General features: G+C 40.2%; 1 protein-coding gene across 6 annotated transcripts in view; it reads left to right on the forward strand.

Annotated features, from left to right (window-relative positions):
- Positions 1 to 19091, forward strand: part of MYRIP (myosin VIIA and Rab interacting protein) — a 159589-nt gene that overhangs the window by 12490 nt on the left and 128008 nt on the right. For all 6 annotated transcript variants that reach the window (XM_035130386.2, XM_035130389.2, XM_035130390.2 and 3 more), the window contains exon 2: positions 9428 to 9578. In XM_035130386.2, the coding sequence (XP_034986277.1) occupies positions 9469 to 9578 (110 nt within the window). In that variant the 5' untranslated portion in view covers positions 9428 to 9468. The remainder of the gene's footprint in view (positions 1 to 9427; positions 9579 to 19091) is intronic.

Consider the following 19091-nt stretch of genomic DNA (forward strand, 5'->3'; position numbering starts at 1 on the left):
GGGGGGAAAGCCCCCAAAAGTTGGCTCCTATGGACCAGGTAGTGAAGTAATAACCAATAGTAATCGTGGCTCCAAAATTAGGCAGATCTCTCTCCCACAACCCCAATTTGTGAATGTCTTTCTTTTACAGTAAGGAAAATTGGTTTATTTCTTAGTTGGACTAGCAATTGAAATTTATTGCCTTATTTGCGTGCCCTATTGTGTTTAGCTGCTTTTGGAGGCTGTTTCGAGGCTGCAGCTAGCAGAGCTGTCAGGAGGGAACAGATTACTGTATACTGTGTTCTATTGTTTGTGTATATTTTACAGAGTTTTGCTAGATGCGACTCTGATTTACCTGGGGGGGGGGGATGAAGTAGAAATAATTTTACGCTTTTTAAAATGTGTGATGTAGTTTAGGCCATGACTATATTCTTCAGTCATCTGGACCACTTGCCCTACAGCCAGCTTCCCTAGCGTAGCTTTTCTCACCCTGTGCTATTCTGTATCCTGGACTGCCACATTTGATCAGATTGGATGGGTCTACTGAATGGATAGCCTTGCTGTACTTTTAGGTAGCTAAGATTTCTGGAACCCTTTCAGCCCTAGGATCCTAGGATGATTATTAGGTAGTGTTTGTATTTTTGGCCCTTCTCCTTCTGCATTTTGGTTGCTCCTTTCTCCTTCCCCTCTCTCTGCTTATAACAGTGGACATGCATCTTTATGTGCTAGTCTTGAACTGGAAGTGAGGGACGAGCTAATCTATTTTGCCATTGGTCCTTCACACTTTTGTATGAAAAGAAAAGAAAAGAAAATGAGAGAAAGAAAGGAAGTAGGAAAAAGAAGCCTGCAGAAGACTGTCCCTTCCTTAGCTACTTCTGGCTGAGCACTCCTACATATAATTTCTGCTCATTTGCTATTGCAGACCTCCCAAGGTAACCTTTTCACCATAAAGCTACTCTGCATTGATCTCAGCTCATAAAAATTCTTGTTCCAGCCTGGTTGGTTCTTGACCATACCTCTCTCTGTGCTGTCCTCACAAACCTCATCTGAATCTAACTCCTGGCTGACTGTCGACTTCTCCGGAACAGTTAGCATATCATGCTAGAACACTGTCTCGTTCAACTCCCTGCTAAATTAAAGCATGTTTTCTTTTAGACGGTTAAGCGAGAGAATGGATGCGACTGAGACTAAGGTTGTGTTTGTTGCAAATGCAGGCACTGCAGTGTTGAGCAGCACTGTACACCTCACATTTCAAGTGGCATTGTTGCAGTCAATTTCAGGGCCAGCTCTAATATGCAAATCATGAAGAAATATTGAACATCACTACTACTTGAAATTGGTTCTTTCCACGTGGGACTTTAAAATGGCCTTTCAAATCCAAACTACTTCTCTGGGAACTGATTCCTTAGTATTAAACTGTAGACCCACCTTACATCCATTGGCAAAAGAATTATTTTTAGTATGTGGGGAACTTCTGGAGCAAAGGCAAGCACAACAATAAATGTATTAAATTGCTTCAGCATAATAATTATTTTTTTAAAAAGAATAAATAAAAGATGTGAACCAAAGGAGCTAAAATAGTTTATTATGGACTCAGCTGTACAGCTGCAAATAAAACGTTTTAAATGTGTTGTGAAGTGCAGTATACAAATGTTCCAGATGATGACAGTGAGCTATGCAAAATTCAATGTATTTTTCAAAACGTTATTAAAGCATTTTCACAGAGTTTTTTTTAAAATATGTGTGTAGATTCCACCCATGTCTCGGATTTTTATTATTCTTTGAAATTTTCAGCAACAAGAGTAATATTTCATCTTTATTTGGCACTCTCCTAAGTGCACAAAGCTTATAATAGCTGGTAAGCAGACTTTTTACTGCAGGCAGCAGGTGAAGCTGAGAGACAGTAACTTGTCCAAAGCTGCCCAAGGGTTTATGGCTGAAAACAATATTATAAGAATAATTTATTATTAGAGTATGCGGACTAGGGACTTCTGAGGGCATAGCTGCCGCTCTTAGCTGCTACATAGCATAACCTGTTTCTAATCCCTATTTTAAAAGGGACAAATCTCTGCTTAGGCTGCAGTCCTATACACATTTACTTGGGGTAAGTATCAGTAAACCAGTGAGCTTTTGCTGCATAAGATCAGGTCACAATTCTGCACACAGTTGCCATCATGTGAGTCCTGTTAATGTAAGCGGAGAATACAGATGGGTAATGAATAGTAAATGTCATTATTTAACAGGTGGGATATAAACCAAGACACCCTATAATTAGCCATCAGGATCAATTTCAGTTATCAAAAAAGTAATGTTGACAGGGCTTGATCTACCATCTCTTTTAAGAACAATTTTTCTGCCTGTTCCTATGGCACCTGAAAGGTTGTGTTAGAAATATACAGATGATTCCCCCAAAACCATGAGCACTCCCAATAAAAATACAACCTGAAGTGTGTGTTCTCCTTAGAAAGAAGCTCTGAAACAATTTTGAGAGTCTCTTGTTCTGCTGATGTCAACTCTTCTGTGATTCTCCAGACTGAACAGAGGCATGCACCCTCCTGAGTAGTTCTAGAGATAAATCAGAATAAATCCAGATTACAAACTGGTTTGAGGACGTGCTCAAAAGGACAAAGAAACATTGCTTAAACTAAGCAGGTCTAAGTCTGGTAGGGTCGCACAATGAAATAAAGGCAAGCTATGAATGTCATGGTTCAACAAATAAACTTGCTTGTGTTGACTCCACTTCAGTGCCCATGGCCCTCTCTTTGCTTGTGGTGAATGGGGTGGCTGATCTATCATTGCCAAAAGCAGAAAGTGAAGTTTTGCATGCTAATTCCACATTTCTGTGATTTATGAATTGGATAACTGGTTTCCCTTGAGAAGGCAAATGCCATGAAAGTAGCTGTCACGGGTAGTGTAAGGAACTTGTCTGAAATTGACATCAGTTCTAAACTGGTGGTTTTCCAGCATCATATCTTGAAATGCCGGTTCCATGCTGATTTGTTTGCTTAAGAGCCTTTACTGTAGAACTGTTACATGCTGCACAAGATCCTGGGCTGCATGTTAAGGTCAGGTAGGATCCTGTTGGTCTTACTAGTTCTCTCTTTGAGCTATGATTGAACCCAAAGCCCACCCATCCTTCTCCTGTGTCTGTACACTGCTGGAGAAGGTCAACAAAGTTGAAAAAAAATGTGATGTTTCAATCAAGGTTAATTCTCTGGGTCCAAGTTTCTGTACAGAACTACATCAGGGATTTAAAGGGAAGGAAAAAAATACTTTTTGATTGCATCAGCATAATTTTGGAGGAATTCAAAATGCAACTGCTTTTGCAAGTTAAAAAAATATATTTGTGCAAATAATAGGTTTTTAGAACAGTTGTTTGATAACGTTGTCCAACTGTTAAAAAACGTGGTATGGTATGGATAGCTGATCTCTATAGTAAAGAAAATGATGTTGTGTTAATAAGGAACAATATGCTATTTGTTGCTCTCTTTCACAGGCAGTTCTCGGTGAAAGCGCTGTCTCGTGTTTATTTCATGTGACCATTTCAACAGGCAATGTTTCATTCATGTGGCTGCTTAGTTAGATACTGCACATTTTTCTGTCTTGGCTGTTAACATTATCAGCTTGTTTGCTTGGATAATTATACTCTTTTGAAAGTTCAGGTCTTGAGGAAAGAATTGCGACATTTTCCTGAATTTTGCGTGCTACATTTTGATGATAAAATAATGTGAAGCCATTTACCCAATAATTTTATTCACAGCACTTTTCTTAGACTGCACATAAAGGTATGCAATCTTTGTAATAATAAAACAAAATGTTGCTTGCTTCTAGCCTCTAAAACAATCCCTAAAATGCGATCAGTTGCTAAAATTACTTAGAACTTATTAATTGAATTGTATTATTCTTTTGCTGGTCTTTGACCGTATTAAAGTTTTACTTACTTACTTACTTACTTACTAGAACTGTTCCTGCCAATCCAGTGGTAGTAAATCTAAACAAAGAGTGGCGTACATTTGGGGGTATGCGGAAGCAACAACCAGCATGGATTTCTCAGGACCATTGTTGGTTTTGCAGCATAGTTCATATATCACCAGCAGTTACTTTGCTAGATTGTTTAGAATGACAGAAATCATTATGAAGTTCAACAAAGCTATGTGAATTGCAGTTGTTGGATGCATCCAGTTGGACTCAATGTAGCACACATCTTATCAATGAATGTCAGAAAAATACATATGAATGTGTATCAATATTTTGGGGCACTGAGCAGGTGCTCCAGGGATTGCCAACTACCCCTGTGATTGTCAACTGCTTTCGCATTGTGGGCATTATATCATTAGGTTCTGGGTTCCAATTCTAGTACTGTGAAGCTCTAATTCAACCCTTCATAGACATAAGGAACAATGACTTGGTATATCTTAAAGGGCTTATTTAAGGGCTGAACAGGAATGAGAGGAAGTGTGGGTGGCCTCATGGTCAACCTGGCAAGAGCAGATAACAGTGACTACTTCCTCTGCAAGATGTCTTAATCTTATTGAAAATATGTTGACTTCCTTCAATTATAAATTTGCTTTGACTGAAATTCAGTAGCAACTGTACTCATCATATTTATGGGGTGTTGCTTTAGCTCTAGTAGCTCAGACTTTTGTTATGTGTCATAGCCATTAATGGCAATCCTGATGATCTGACTTTCCCCAAGTCCATGTATTGATCATCAACTCTTTACTGACCAAATACTGCACCAACAGCAGGTTGGTTTTGGTAAAGCTTAGTGACTATTTGCAGTTGCCAAGTTGTTTCATGCTGTTCAGAAACCCCTGAGTCAATGTGTATCTTCCAGTAAATTTGCCATTGCAAAACCTGGGAAACATTCTGCAGAATTAAGTCACAATGGATTTGAAGCAGAATTAATACCTGTAAACTGTTTTGACATATTGGAATCAAAGGCTAGAAAAGTACATACACTTGTTGTTTTCTGCAAAACTACACTACATTTTATTATGTTGGCAGATCATGATCTTCTGCAGTGTTCCCCAACCTGATGCTCTCCAGATGTTTTGGCCTGAGTCTGAAACATCTGGAGGGCACCAGGTAGGGGAAGTCTTGCCTTGTGGGTAGAGTCCAATGTGAGTTATTCAAGTGCAGCAGCAATAGTAAGGTGGTAGTATTAAGGTAGGAACTGCCAGTTTTCTTTGTGAAGCCATAATAGGCGTATTGGGACCAGTGATTTTTAACCTAGTCAGAAGTGATTCAGAGCTACGGGTGAGAGAAGATAAGTCAGATTTGCAAATGACACTAAAACATTCAGGCTGGTAAAAACTAAAAGGGATTGCAGAGAGCTCCCAAAGAATCTCCCTTGACTGGGTGAATGAGCATTAACATTTAGTGTGCAAAGTCAGGGCATTCCCCCCCCCCACTCCGGAACTCACCGGGACTCAGTTCTGGCACCTCTCAGGTGGGTGCCATTGCCATTATAAGAGAACAAGGGAGGTGTTCATGGTGAGTTTTGGCACCTCTTTTTCTAGAAAAAGTGATGCTTATTGGGGCAAACAATTCACATATAGGATAATGAGGGCTGACTAACCAGGAAATGGATCTTGTAGTCATAGTGGATCTCAATGAAAACATTAACCCAGTGTGCTGCAGCTGTGAAAAAGACAGATTCTTTTGGGGTTCAGAAATAAAACTGCCAATAGCATAATGCCTTATGATGCAGTCATACTTGGAATACCATGTACAGTTCTGATTACTGCATCCCAATGAGTATACAGTGGTGCCTCGACTTACAAATTTAATCCGTTCTGAAGCACCTTCGTAAGTCAAAAAATTCATGTCGAAAAACGCCATTGGAAACACGATTTCCCATAGGAATGCATTGGAAACAGAAAAATTCGTAAGTCAAAAAATCCCTATCTAAAATCGTTGCGGTTTTTTTCCGGATGTCGAGACATTTGTAAGTGTGCGGCATTACCCCCATTCGTAAGTTGAAAAATTCGGTTGTCGAGTTGTTCGTAAGTCAAGGTACCACTGTATTATGGAGCTGGAAAAGGTGCTGATTAAAGTTCTGGAGAGTGTTTCTTTAGAGTGTTTCTTCAGGAACTGGAGTTGTAGGAGCAAAGCAGCCAGATTAAAAGATAGCAAGAGAGTTTAAGGGGCAAAGGAGTTACCCAGATTCCATTTCCTTTAGTTACTGGCAGCTAGCAGTGTTTTGTAATATTTGAGTTTATCTACAAACAAACAATTATTTTACAAATACATGGGTAGAGCATAGGTGGTGGAGGCACAGTTTGGAAGAGCAGGCAGCTGAATCTAGTGTCTCACATCAGATCTCCAGAGCGGCAGCTCCCTATTAAAATCTTACTGTCCTCCAAATGCTGAGGTCCTGCTTCTGGGATCTCAGTAGGCATTTTGTTGGTCACTGTGAGAACAGGAAGCTGAATTCAGCATGCCTTTGTTCTGATCCAACTGGGCTCTTCTTTTGTTTCCTTTTAAGTTTTTCCTCCCTAGCCATAATTGCCCTTAATTATTATTAACTCTTCCAGTGGCAGAGTTACTAAGACATATATTTTGTTAGGGAAGCTCCCAAGTGTCCCTATTTTCCAGGGACACTCCTGGATTTACAGAAGTTGTCCCAGTTTCTGATTTGATCCTTTTCCTTAGGACATCCCTGTTTTCATCGGAAGATTAATGTGCCCCCCCCCAATCCAAGGAGATAAGTAACTATACAACCTTTAGAAGACATCTGAAGGCAGCCCTGAATAGGGTAGTTTTTAATGTTTAATATTTTATTATGTTTTTATATATGTTGGAAGCTGCTCAGAGTGGCTGGGACAACAGTCAGATGGGTGGGGTATAAATACAGTCCTGCTATTACTACTACTACTACTACTACTACTACTATTAAATAGGGTATGGTTGCAGGTACATGGCCAGTAAGCTAGGAGACGTTTGGAAAAGATGACTCACTTATTCTCCCATCTCCTAGCCCAGTGGTTCCCAATTAGCTAAGTACTGCAGACCCCCTGTTTTTCAAAAGCCAAACTTCTGAAAATTTTGATACCACTGTGGTAGTTTTTGTTATGTGAATGGTGCCACAGACCCCTGGATGGATTACACAGACACCTCCCCCCCCCAATTGGGAACCACTGTCCTAGCCTATTGGCCATTTACCTCACATCTGCATCTCATTATCTTCTGACCCATAAGCAATTGCATCAGTCCTGATCTTGCCCTCTAAACATGAGCTGAAGCTGCATAATGTTCATGGAACTTAAATAATGGTGGCTGGCAGAACTGTTGACCTAAGTGCATCAGATTATCTGGTCACTCCCATTTTCACCAGCTAACGTTAGTGTTTGCTTGATGTGTCTGTTCTTTTGTTTTCATGCTTTTTTGTGTGTGGATCTGATTCACAAGAGTGAAACACTGTATTGCCAGTAATATTGGAATAATAATAATAAAACCCACACAGCTAATTTCACTCATGGTGCCTTCTTCTGTTGGCTACGTACATAAATTAATAGCCAGTACTGTGGGGAAAATAAAAATGGGAACTGGGAATTTGGTCCCCCCCCCTCCGAGTAATTAAACAACTCGTGCTCATTTCAGTTTGCGTGTGTGTGTGCGTGCGTGGGTGCATTTTTACTGGAGTTGTGACTGGCATGTATGTGCTGTTCATTAGTTCTAGCTTTATGGACAGGCTTATTATTGGATTGCCTTGAGGATGAAAGGCTAAGGGAGCACTACTCAAAGTGCTTGAGCAGTCTCAATTTGATTTGATTACTTCTGTTCTCCAAATCTTGCATGTAATAGCTTTCATTTGGCATCTAGAATCTGATTGTAAGGAAATTTCAAAGCCACTTTCCAAATGTAGCATTTCCTGTTTACTAACAGAAAACTCATTCTTCGAGTGTGGATCCCTTCATAGTTGAAACAGGTCCATCCACCTGCAAGGCAGAGGTCTCAATAGGCATGGAGGAACCCCCAAATCATGCATTTGTTACATTTTAAAACTGCCCTTCATCTCAAAGGATTCAAGGTGGCATACAAATATTCAATAAAATACAACATGCAGTAAGTATCTAAACCACATGGCCATAACTAAACCCATATTTTCGACAAAATATAGAAGGTTTGCAGCTGGGTGATTGTTTTTTAAAGGACCCCACCCCCACAAAAATGAAGTCTGAGCATGCTTAGTGAATACAGAGTGCTGATTGAGTTGGGCGGTAGTATAATGGAATACCTTGGGAAATGGTTGCCTATAATCCTGAACAGGAGCACTCCATTCTGCAAAACCTTGTTACAGTCATACCTCGGTTTGCGACTATAATTCGTTCCAGGGAGCTGGTTGCTCCGTGAGTTCATCGTAAACCGAGGGGCTTTTCTGCGCGTGCGCGAAGTGCTGATAGAGCACTTCTGCGCATGCATGCACTGCGCAGATCGCTTCTGTGCATTCACACGCCATGGAACCCAGATGTAAACACTTCCGGGTCCACGGCGGTCGCAAACCAATCGGTCGCAAACGGAGGCGGTCGCAAACCGATGTATGACTGTATGTTGGGGGGAGGTTACATGAATGACTGCTCTCCCATTTAAAAAATATCCTTTCACACAGGAGACTACTAACCCTCTAATCCTTAACATATGTACTAGTTTTCTATGTGAAGGTGTTTTTGTTTTGTTTTTTAGAGGGAGCATCAGACATTTTGAATTGTAAGATTTCAGAAACCGATTCACCAGGGCCGTTCTAGACTGTGCCAGAACTGGGTTTCACAGTTAAAGTGGATTGGGAGCTTTTGCACAGCAAACCCTTTAGGCGAAAAGATTGGACTTTTTAGGATAAGCAAAATGGCAGGAAAATGCACTGGAAAGTGTGGGATAACACCACTCAATGCAACGCCATCTAAACTATCCGCAAAAAAATCAAAATGAATGCTCAATAAACAGGTTGTATGGAAGGGACCTTGGTGAGAGCAAAAGAGGTTTAAAAAATATTGTCTTTGCCATACATTTTGCTCTTGGTATGAAAAAAGACAGTTATCTGTACCTTTTTACCACACCATGGGGGGTGGGGTGGGGGTGGAAGCAGCTTGATGGGGTAAGAAAACAAGACTGCAGAGAAAGATATGAGCATCTACCTGCCATTGCCATGCAAACCTCTCTAAATTGCAGCTCCATAAAACTGCTTTGAGGTACATTTTCTTTGTTGATCACAATCTGGTGAATATTTTCCTTGAGCTGGAAGTTGACATGCAGTTTGACTCTTAAGAACTGTAGGCCTGAGATGTACATTGATTCTATATATATATATATATGAAAGATTCACCCTCTTGTGAATTATATCAGTTTTTAAATTAGTATTCTTTTTTAATTTTTAGGAGCTCAACTGGAGACTTGCAGTGAGTTTTTAGTTTTTACATTCTTTATTTTGTTTCCTTTTGTGGTTTAGGTTCCTTTTGTTAATTTATTGCACTGAAGATAGAACTAACCATGGGGAGGAAGCTAGACTTGTCTGGCTTGACTGATGATGAAGCGGAGCATGTCTTGCAGGTGGTCCAGCGAGATTTCACCCTCCGCAAGAAAGAAGAAGATAGACTGAGGTAAGACCCATGAAAGTGGAACATGTAAGCATGTAGATAAGAAAACTGTTGAGTGGTATACATTTTGCACCATCTGTAATCTGAATTCATTATATTTTGATGTGATTGAATTAAGAATCCAACACTTTTGTTTTACAAAACTTAAGCAAGTTTTTAGTGGCAGGTGAGAATTCTACCACTGAACCACCAATGCAACTTTTTAGTGGAAAGTGAGACTGACTTGGGGCACCTTGCTCTAGTGGGGGGGAGGGAGGAGGGCAAGGTACTTGCTAGAGAAACCCCCCTGTAATTTGTTTGCATAATGTCTCATTATGAGTATGGAGGTATATACTTGCCTGAGATGTGGCCAAGGCTATGCATTCTGGTCAAGGTGTGGAATATATTTGGTAGGCATCTGATACTTAGTTTGGGCTACTCTGGATTCTTCTTATTCCTTGTAATAGTACTGTGCTCATTGCTCAGAGCTGAGACAAAGGAACATACAGTTTCAGGGCCAGAGTTCCAGAGAACCGAGATTACAAATGCCCTGGCCTGTTATAACTATTTTGCTTCAGATAGTTACTTAAGCATAAAGTAATAAGTGAAATGATAGCCGATGAAGAAAAATACGGCAGGAAAACCATAAGTTAAGCGATCTTCTCTATTAGTGACTGTTAATGCTCCTCATTCGCTGTGGATTTCTACCAAGCACCTAGCCTGCCATTCATGTAAACTGAAAATTAGAATCATAGAATCATAGAGTTGGAAGAGACCACAAGGGCCATCCAGTCCAACCCCCTGCCAAGCAGGAAACACCATCAAAGCATTCTTGACATATGGCTGTCAAGCCTCTGCTTAAAGACCTCCAAAGAAGGAGACTCCACCACACTCCTTGGTAGCAAATTCCACTGCCGAACAGCTCTTACTGTCAGGAAGTTCTTCCTAATGTTTAGGTGGAATCTTCTTTCTTGAAGTTTGAATCCATTGCTCCGTGTCCGCTTCTCTGGAGCAGCAGAAAACAACCTTTCTCCCTCCTCTATATGACATCCTTTTATATATTTGAACATGGCTATCATATCACCCCTTAACCTTCTCTTCTCCAGGCTAAACATACCCAGCTCCCTAAGCCGTTCCTCATAAGGCATCGTTTCCAGGCCTTTGACCATTTTGGTTGCCCTCTTCTGGACACGTTCCAGCTTGTCAATATCCTTCTTGAACTGTGGTGCCCAGAACTGGACACAGTACTCCAGGTGAGGTCTGACCAGAGCAGAATACAGTGGTACTATTACTTCCCTAGATCTAGATGCTATACTCCTATTGATGCAGCCCAGAATTGCATTGGCTTTTTTAGCTGCTGCATCACACTGCAGACTCATGTCAAGTCTGTGGTCTACCAAGACTCCTAGGTCCTTTTCACATGTACTGTTCTCAAGCCAGGTGTCACCCATCCTGTATTTGTGCCTTTCATTTTTTTTTTTTGCCCAAGTGTAGTAAATTAAGTTATAGTAAATTAAATTATAGTTACTTAATCAGAATTCATCTTTTTTTTTTGTTCAGGTGTGGAAGTCCACCTGAGAGATGAGAGCACTAAAACCATACCACCTTAATCTAAAACTCAGTAATTGCCATGCCATCGCTACATTCTTTCAATTTATGCAAGACTGTTGCAGCACTGTCCATCTCCGTGTTCGAGATTGGCAATGAGCAACATTTCATGTATTGCATTTGGTTGGTGGTTTAGAGCTGTGTTGAAAGAGCAAAACTTACTGTTGTCGTAACTGAAATTCCTCTGGTTCTTTTCTGCCAGTAGCACTTGAAAATGTAGCTAATAACTCGGTGGAACTCTGTGATAGGGCAATATTTCTAACGCTTGTTTCTCAAATATGTTGTAAGGTCAGCTTTGGAGTGTTTTGATGAGCTGTCAACAGATTTGGAATATATTAAAACATGTGTTATGTTAATTAATGCAGCATTTGAGTTTGGAACCTTAGATGTCACCGATGACATGAATTACTCCCACATGCCTCCTATATAATACTAGTTTATATTCACCCTACAGTAAGAAGCTGAAAGTGTTTCCTTTAAGCACTCCTGCTAGAGAAGGGGTGGGAATATTCCCATGGCTCTGTGTTTACCAAGTGACTCATTTCTGTGTCCATACATAAGACGCTTAATAGACAGAGGTGAGCTCAAAGAGGCTAGGAAAAAATGGACCTGGAACTGTTGTTATGTACTTCCATTTGATGATAACCTGAAACAAGAAGTTAGAATGATGGGCACCTTAACAACTTCACATTGAATGGCAGGATGTGGCAGCTGCTGATTACAATTGAGAGTAATTGCAGTTTTCATCATAATTCAGTGCCTAATCGTATGCCAAAGAATAGTGAGGCAAAGGAGTAATGCACCTAGAAACAAGTCTGACATTATTTTATAGCAGTTCTGGCCCCACTTTTCATCACAACAGTAGTTCTTGGTTCTAGTTCTCACTGAATGGTGAGGTTGTGTCTGGCTTCTCCCACTTCAGACTGGGTGGGGGTGGGGAACTCTCACAACTGAATTATACTCCCCTCCCCAACAAAGGTGTGCTAGAAAATCTGGCATGCCAGGAAGAAGCTCTAATAAACATACTTTGATTACAGTTGAAAAAAAAAATGCTTTTTCATGCAAGACCATTTGCAGTCGTTTACAGTCGTCAACAGCTACCAGTCAGTCAATCACCCATTTCCACCACCCTTCTGAGTGATACCCCTCCCCACCCTTTCTAAGCGTCTGGGGACTTCTATTTCAGTGTATCTGAAGAAGTGTGCATGCACACGAAAGCTCATACCAAAATAAAAAACTTAGTTGGTCTTTAAGGTGCTGCTGGAAGGAATTTTTTTAAGTTGAAAAAATTGAACAGGGTTTTCTAAGGTTGACCTTTAGAGGTTATCAGATTAATCTGTTGGCGCTTTGAAGTTTCTGGTAAGACTATTTCATTGCTGTTGTTTGCTGCAATATAAAATACAAATATTTCAATACTGTTGCTTTCCATCTTGAATACTGTATCAAATGTCCATTAAATATTTCTGGAATGTTATTTCCAGTACGTAAAGCAGAATTCCAAGAATTCCAGGTATACTGTGGAACGTTGGTTTGTATTGAAATTCAGATCATAGAATCAAAGAATTGTAGAGTTGTAAGAGACCCCCGAGGGTCATCTAGTCCAACCCCCTCCTATGCAGGAATCCTGCCCACAGCCATTTCTGGGTGGACTCAAACCACCAACTTTCTGCTTACCAGCTAGATGCACTGATCCGCTGTGCCACCTGCTCCTGTATAGTATCTACATTATAATCTTATATCTGTGTTCCTGGTTCTTGATTAAAAAAACAGATTTGGTGGGTTCCTGACTGCAGGGGAAAATAGTTGAAAAACAGACAAAAGGTAAAGAACAGAAAAGGGGTGAATTGGAAGCAGGCAGTAAGTAGCGGGAGACTATTCTATTATTTCACTTATTGTCCATTCAGTAACAATATAGTATTCTGTCAAAAAAAACCAAAACAACCCCATAAAGGCTGGATCAAAATCACATGTTTCTACATGCCCAGAACATCAGGTTGTGTAAACTAATAATACAATGTTTGCACAAACGTTTTAAAGTTTGTTCTAAGATCTCTTGAGTTAACCTGCTTTAAGTTTGTAGGTCAACACCCTATCCGCTAGACAAATTAATAATTATTGTTTAGCTCACAGGATGTGGCATACTATGAGATAATGAGTAGCTGGAATGTAAAATCAATATTTAATCATGAATATCTTGTGTATTCAGAAGCTGGGCCTGATAGCCTTATAGGAGAAGTATTATTCACTTTCCTTGGCCGGTAACACAAATGAGACTATGTAAGATACGTTTTCTTGACTTACGTGTTGCAGACCTTTGATATAACATTTTGGAAACAGGATTCCAGACCAGATGGACCAGGTTCCACTAAAGTTCCTATGTTCCATTTATTTCAATAGAAAAACAAAGAAAGAATCATGCCTTGGAGGATTGTATCCCTTCTCTCTAACATATAGTTTTATTTCTGTGTTTTATGAAGGTCAGGGGTATTGTTTGGAGGAGTTTCTTGAGTGCGGTTGTTGCTTTTGGTCTTTTGTATCTTTATTTTAGATTTTGTTGTGATTTATGTGGAAATTTTTCGGTTTGGTTTTATATATTTTTTAACGTTTAATTTATTGCTTATGACCACTTTTGTTCCATTGTAGCGATGTTTTTTTCCATGTTGCAAGCTGCCTTGAGTGTGCTTTGAACTGTGGAAAGGAAGCATACAAATAAGATTATGTATTCACATGCATCCTTTAAATAAATTAAAAAATGCTATGCATTAGAGGGCTACAACCAACGGTTCGCATCCCCTTCTTTACCCTCACAATTTTTCTTGCCTCCTCAGGCTTTGTCCTTCCGGTGGCCTTTCCCCAACTAATCATCCTTCCATAGGCTTGCTGCCTTTTAAGACACTGGCCTCCTCCTCTCATAAACTGGGTTGCAATTTTTTGTTGCCTGGAAGGTGTTCCAGATTAGGAAGGGTCAAACCAGATTAGCACAGGATTTAAACATTTTAAGGAAATGTAGGGCTGCATCAAGGGAGAGGAGTTATTGGTTTGTTTCTGTTTATTATGCACTTTGTGTTCCCATTTAGCAGTTTTATGTTGTGAACCTCCCTGTGATCTTTGGATTAAGGGTAACATACAAATTTAATAAATAAGGAGCCTGGAAGACGTGGCAACACAACCTTGTATTACATTTGTTTCTAGTGACTGTTGAGAGCCGTCACCTTCCTAGTTTCTATAGCAATAAAGAGCTAATCTCGAAGAGGAAGGAAAACCTTTACGAACAAGAATCATGGATATTCTCATTAATGCTTTTACAGAGCTTTTATTAACATCGCAATCTCTAGGCAGATCTGCATAGGGCAGCTGCAGCTGCAGCTAGGCCTAGTTTTGTTTGGGTGCTAGACTATAGTGCTCAATAGCAGGTCTGAACAAAAAGGCTCCAGCAATGGTGCCTTGATTTTTGGAGCTCCAAATCCCATGATAGCTGTCAACCTCCAGATTTGAAGATAAGGAATCCTGTGGGGCTGTCAACTCCCCTATATGAAACTAAGGGCGCTGAATAAGGGAAGTAAGGCAAAAAATGGGAAAGTTGACAGCACTGATCCTGTATTGATGCTTCACTTTTCCACTCGGGCAAACGCCCCTAGCAGGCCAGACCTTTGACACAATGCAGCTACATTTCCTTTTGCATTGATGCCTATGCTAACTGGGGTCCATGGAATAGGTATCCAAACAGAAACACTCATAAAATCTGTAAACGAACTTCTGAGTTGTTTACATTCTTTATCTTACGAAGAAGCAGAATTATTGAAGACCTATAGCAACCAGCTTTATGACATACTCTTTTCAGTGAGACAAGCTCCAAAAATTTAAAATGCTGTTTCCCCTTTTTAACTTTCCTCCGAGAATCCTCAGTGTAAAATGTTAAGTCTTAGAGGCATTATTATTGACCCATTTTCTCTGAACCTCCCCTCCTACTGGGGATGCATGACAAGGAGGATCTTATGCAAGAAAAATACGTTCAGCCCATTTTTCACTCCTGTACATTATTGATTGTTGTATAATAAAAAATGGACGTTCCACAAAACAGGATGAATATTTGAAAAAAAAAGAACCAGCATAGTAGAAGACAGCACATTATTATTATTATTATTATTATTATTATTATTATTATAAAAATATTTTTATTTCATTTCATGAGCTGCGCTGCTGGAACAAGGAAGATGGAGAGGAGGGAAAACCAGGAGGGAGGATACTATAGGCTTGGCCCTTGAATACACTGAGCTAGCAAGTGTTCAGAGGCAACCTGCTCCTCTGTTCTAAGTGTAAGTTGGAAGAACAGATTGTAGGGTGGTATTATCTATCTATCCTATCTTGCACATGGCTTAAAGCTCCAGCTCCCATCTCTCTTTAAATACCGTATGTTAAGCACTGAATGCATCTCCATTGCCAGAAAACTGCTAAATTTTAAAACCTACCCTCTGCTTTGCTTCTTACAATGGTTTACATCTGATTTTCGTATCCTCTTTCATTCCAGAAAATTTTCCACAAATGGCTCACGCCCCTGCTTTCCCTTTTTTGGGGTCTGTTTAATCTTCCTTCATCCTCCCCACTCTAATTTAGCTAGATCCTTGTGCCAAGGATCACCAGAGTTCAAACCATGAGTCAGTTTTCAAAAGCAGGATGGAATCCTGGGATGTATCACATGGTAGGAGGCACCTCTGGATATTTGTCTGGTTGAATTCAATAGGACTTAGGCGTGGGTCGACACGGTTAGGATTGTGCTGTGGGGCCATGAAGTTAGTCAAATGGTATGCATAATGAACAAGAGCACATTTTCCATTTCTTGTAATCCTCTGTCTGACATCACAATCAGGTGTCCCTTTCTGATAAATGAAGAACTGTGTCTTCTTAATACAGTTACTTTTGTTGGGGGAACATTCTGCATATGCTTATAATGATTCTATTATTGATTTCTGCTCAAGAATTACATTCCATAGATACACTAATTGACCTTAGGCTACCTGCTGATTGCAATGCCACACTGTCCCCCCCCCCCCAGTTTTAAAATGGGACGTATGCTGTCAGAATGCATAAGCTGGTTCACACATGGTATTAACCCAAACCATGGCTTAGTGGAAATGCATGAGTGTGAGGATTCCCAGGAAGGAGATTGTGCTTTCGGCATGTGGTTTGCCTCACTCCAGACAAACCATGGATTGCAAACCCCCAACCAAACCTTGCTTATGGCTTGTACTCGCAGCTACAGTTGTACTAGTAGAGATTTTTTTTGGGCTGTTTATTTTCATAGAAGTTAAGTTCAGTAAAGCTTAAGTTGTGTAGAACTGATATTTCTGCAACAAGTTCCAGTGTGAAAGATTCATGAAACAGGTTTGAGACAATAGCTGCACCTAGACTTATTTATATAAACTAAGATTTCAAAGATCACATGGTCAAAGAATTCCAGGGTGTTTCAGCTTCCATGATTTCTCTTTCCTGACCGTAGATAATCCTGACCGCTATTTATCCTGGGGTGAAATGAAATGAGTCAGAAATTCCTAATCTTGCCAAATAAGGTTGTTCCCCATCTCCTGTGAAAAGTACTTTATGTAAGATGTCTGAAACTGAGAAATAAGATCTCTAAGAGACCCTGCATGTTCTGAGAAGAGAAGCTAAGAAAACTGCCAATGGTGAACATATACAACTTCTGTGTGAGCTTGATAATTTCATGAATGTTGTGCTTGGCTGTAATAACCTTTTGTCCCCATGTTTTAAATGCCTAGTTTTTCAGTCTGCAAAGTGTTCTTGATCTGTTATAATTAGTTCCCCCCACCAAAAAAAACTTTCTTAAATCATAATACCCAAAGCAGGAGACATTACTTACTATGAGACCTAAAGAAACCAAGTGAATGAATTTTCCAGTTTACAATACCATATTTACATAGAATTCTCTGGAAAAGTTCTTCTAGCTTCATATCCCTAGGAAAGTGAATGAATGTAGTCTTTTCTTTTTTTCTTTTTAATCAACTACACATAAAGAAAAGGGCAATATGGAAATGGCATATATTTCATGGGTTTTCTCCCTGGACACAGTTGTTCCTTCTACAGCAAACCTATTAAAAGGAACACAAGGATTCATGCTTATCTGTATGTATAGCACATCTCTAAATGCTATTATTTGATATATTACACCAAACATGGTGGTGTTCAGAAGCACTGGGTTCTGGAGGTAAATTCTATTTAATTGCAGGGCAATGAAACAAGACAAAACAGCAGTTAGAACCAGCATGTTTTTGGTTCCAAGAAAACAAAATTGTTACTGCCTCTTGAGCCAAATATTATTACATTGCCCTCATATAAACAAACCAACCATTTTGCTCCTTCCTCTTCTGTAATTTTAAATTAGATGAAGAACAACACATTTTAAATGTGTGAAATTGATTTATTTTTGAGTTAGTGCTGTTAATCAGAATGTTTAACACTTAACAGAACAAAGCATTAAGTTCTCTCTTCATTGACTATGTCTGGATGTTTGTATCTCAGCTTAATATTTACATCCACCTCATTTGGGCAAATCAGTATTTCTCAGCCTATCCTAATTCACAGGGCTCTTAGGAGGCAAAATCTGAAAATCATGGAGGAAAGGTAGGAATGGGATAACTTTCAAAGTCTTGAGCAGCTGCTTCAGTACATAATGGGACAATATCTCCCCCACCCCACCCCAATTTCCTGCACCCATTTCTGAGCAGATCATAAACATTATCACTGCACAACAGCAAGTTGCAATGGGGGAGATTTATTTTTGGTTATGAGAATGCCTCCCAAGTGATGAACAAAGTTAGCAGAGTCCCAGAGGGAATGTGTGATTGCCACAGACAGCAGCAGACTCATCAGAACCATGCTGTCAAGCCCCCTGGGTAATTTTAATGCAAGAGTTTGGCGAGATTTCGATCTGTGGCCTGGGACTACTGGGAAAGAAGGAACTGGCAACAAACAGGAACCAGAACGAAATCTTACTTTTGACTATCAGCGCACAACCTTGTTATTACCAACACACCACAAAATAAATTAAAAACATAATGGAGACACCCTCAGTCAAACCACTGGCACCTCTTAGACTATGTAATTGTCCTACCGTAGCTGAAGATCGCCGTGATGTGCTCCTTACCAAAACTATGATGAGTGCCAATGACTGCTGAACAGATCAGCGATTAATATGTTCCATGATGGCTGTCAAGATTATACCTAAACACAGGCTTCAAGGAAGGAAACCAAGGCACAAAATCAACACTCAAGCCCTTCAAGAGCATATTAAGCAGGATTGCTTCCAAACAACAACTCTTAAGGACCACCTGCTTTCGGAGTTCCCTGATAACATCAAGGAACACTGGACCAAACTAAAAACATCCATTATTGTAGCCTGTGAACAAATTATTGGATAACAAACCAAGAAACACCAGGACTGGCTTGATGAGAATGATAGTGAGATTGAATGCATTATTAACAAGAAAAGGAAGGCTTTTCAGATCTGGCAAAGAGATAGAAACTGCACCACTAAGAAAAAAAAACGTATCCCAATGCCAAGGATGAGGTTCAAAGAAGAACCAGAGAACTAAAGAACACCTGGTAGATAAAAAAGCTCAAGAGATCCAGCACTTAGCTGACACTCATGATGCAAAGAACTTCACAAAGACCATCTATGGGCCAATAAATCATGGCATATGCCCCCTACACCTAAACAGATGGTACCTCACTTGTAAATGATAAAGAAGCTATTCCGAGGCTTCCGGTTCGTCGCGCCGGTGAAGAAGGACGCAGGGACTTCGCGCTCCGAAGTCCCTGGCCTCACGGAGGGGGGGAAGTCCGCAGAGCGAGCGGACTCCCCGTAGAAACACCGGGTAGAGAGTCCCGGTGACTTATGCACCCAGCGGCTGCTCC

This window comes from Zootoca vivipara, chromosome 12 (assembly GCF_963506605.1).
Source record: "Zootoca vivipara chromosome 12, rZooViv1.1, whole genome shotgun sequence".
Classification (NCBI taxonomy): Eukaryota; Metazoa; Chordata; class Lepidosauria; order Squamata; family Lacertidae; genus Zootoca; species Zootoca vivipara.